This window comes from Triticum dicoccoides, chromosome 7A (assembly GCF_002162155.2).
Source record: "Triticum dicoccoides isolate Atlit2015 ecotype Zavitan chromosome 7A, WEW_v2.0, whole genome shotgun sequence".
Lineage (NCBI taxonomy): Eukaryota > Viridiplantae > Streptophyta > Magnoliopsida > Poales > Poaceae > Triticum > Triticum dicoccoides.
The window spans coordinates 170,434,529-170,436,516 of NC_041392.1; the positions used below are offsets into that span (position 1 = coordinate 170,434,529).

The 1,988-nt window shown below is 48.0% G+C and overlaps 1 protein-coding gene across 1 annotated transcript; it reads left to right on the forward strand.

Annotated features, from left to right (window-relative positions):
* The first annotated feature begins 889 nt into the window (after positions 1-889).
* On the forward strand, positions 890-1,665 carry LOC119331752 (pathogenesis-related protein PRB1-2-like). Its single transcript, XM_037604915.1, has one exon. The coding sequence runs from the start codon at positions 924-926 to the stop codon at positions 1,446-1,448; it is 525 nt and encodes a 174-aa protein (XP_037460812.1). The 5' UTR covers positions 890-923; the 3' UTR covers positions 1,449-1,665.
* Positions 1,666-1,988: the final 323 nt, after the last annotated feature.

Sequence of the window (1,988 nt, forward strand, 5' to 3'; positions counted from 1 at the left end):
ACCGATCTGATGACAAAAAATAGTGGAGAAACAATCGTCCTTTTTATATTAGGTAGACATATGATGCTTGTATTGACTTAATGTCGTATCTAGAGAATACGAGTGTCATAATTACACATTCGACATCTGCATGACTATAATATATACAACCAACAGAAACACACGTGAAAAAGAAAATGTGAGCTTGATAAGCCGTAACCACCTTCGGTTGTGCGGCTCACGAACGACGTCAAAGACGACGCTACACCTTGGGCTCGCGCTGGGGCCAAGGCGCCTGGCTAGCTGATCACCGAGACGTAGGTTTAGTAGTTGGGCCGCGCTTGCCCTTCTCATGCGCTCTTCTATGCCTTGCATGCCGCCTGCGTGTTCGTCCTTGCGAGGCTGTTTTTATAATGACTGCTATAAATCCTCTTCTACCAACACAATAATACACAAGTCTATTCTGTATTCGTGAGAGAAAAAAAAGCCACAACCACCGATAAGCCACAGTAGGCAGTAGCGACGACGCAAGCATATTTTGCCACTTGCCCTAGCCGCCCAAGTGGATATACGCTTTTGAACATCGCCCGCCCAATGAGGTTATGATCTAGACATCTAGTTCTAGATTACTGTAAACCCAACTGCCCAAACAAATCGACCAATGTATATCGGGAAATCGCATTGAACCACTCGTTGTCAGAAGTAGTATGCATATGTACTGGAAATAAAAGGAAATTGTCCCACTTGTAGCTAGCAAGTCATGAACTCGTGATACATGCATCTAATTATTTTTTCCGGCATCTTCTTGCGGATCCTTGAAATAGATACCCATGCAGTTCAAAAAAAAAAGAAGATAGCCATGCATTCTTTCCACGTCCCCAGGCTACAAATACCGGTCAAATTCCAGCACTCTTCATCAATCTCGAGCCACCTACTAGCTAGTCATGGCATCTTCCAAGAGCAGTCTTGCAATGTTCGCACTGGCCATAGTCATGGCCGTGGTGGCTGACGTCTCGGCGCAGAACACCCCGCAGGACTTCGTCAACCTGCACAACCGCGCCCGCGCCATGGACGGTGTCGGCCCGGTGGCGTGGGACAACAACGTGGCCAGGTTTGCGCAGGACTGGGCGGCGCAGCGCGCCGGCGATTGCCGGCTCCAGCACTCCGGCGGGCCGTTCGGCGAGAACATCTTCTGGGGTTCCGGGCAGTCGTGGACGGCCGCCGACGCGGTGAAGCTGTGGGTGGACGAGAAGCAGAACTACCATCTTGACAGCAACACCTGCGACGCCGGCAAGGTGTGCGGGCACTACACGCAGGTGGTGTGGCGCAAGTCGACCCGCATCGGCTGCGCGCGCGTGGTCTGCGCCGGGAACCGGGGCGTGTTCATCACCTGCAACTACAACCCCCCGGGCAACTTCAACGGCGAGCGCCCGTTCGCGTTCCTCACCCTTGACGCCGAAGCCAAGTAGTACGTGCGTGTGAGTGTGATCATACATGCATACGTACGTGCATGTGTTTATGTTTGTGTGGTTTGAATATTTATACGTCTACAAATGTTACGTACGTACGTAAATAAGCACACATTCCGGCCTACATGTATCCATGCGGCTCTGTGCAGCGTGTAAATGTAATCATATATGTTCTACGTCCATGCAAACATCTTTACTTTTGTTTTGTTGTTCAAAACTTGGACCTAGCCAAACAAATTGTGAACCCTGAAAAAAATGATACCCCCTCCGTCCTATAATATAAGACCACTACTGTCAAAAAATGATTTACATTATGGGACGATGGGAGTACGTTACACACAAAATTTGAATCTGTGTTCGAAGATAAGAACCTGTAATTCTTGAAAAAATAGGATTTCGCCCCGTTTTATTTATAGATAAAGCAAACACCATGACCATACAGTAAATTCAAGTGTGAAAATAGAATACCCTGTTGGGGCAACATCACAAACTCGACAAAGGAAAATATAAAATAAATGGGGAAAAAGACCACCAAGTGGT

What these genes read in the sequence shown, in the direction of transcription:
- LOC119331752 (XM_037604915.1), top strand. Translation starts at nt 924, where the DNA reads ATGGCATCTTCCAAGAGCAGTCTTGCAATGTTCGCACTGGCCATAGTC.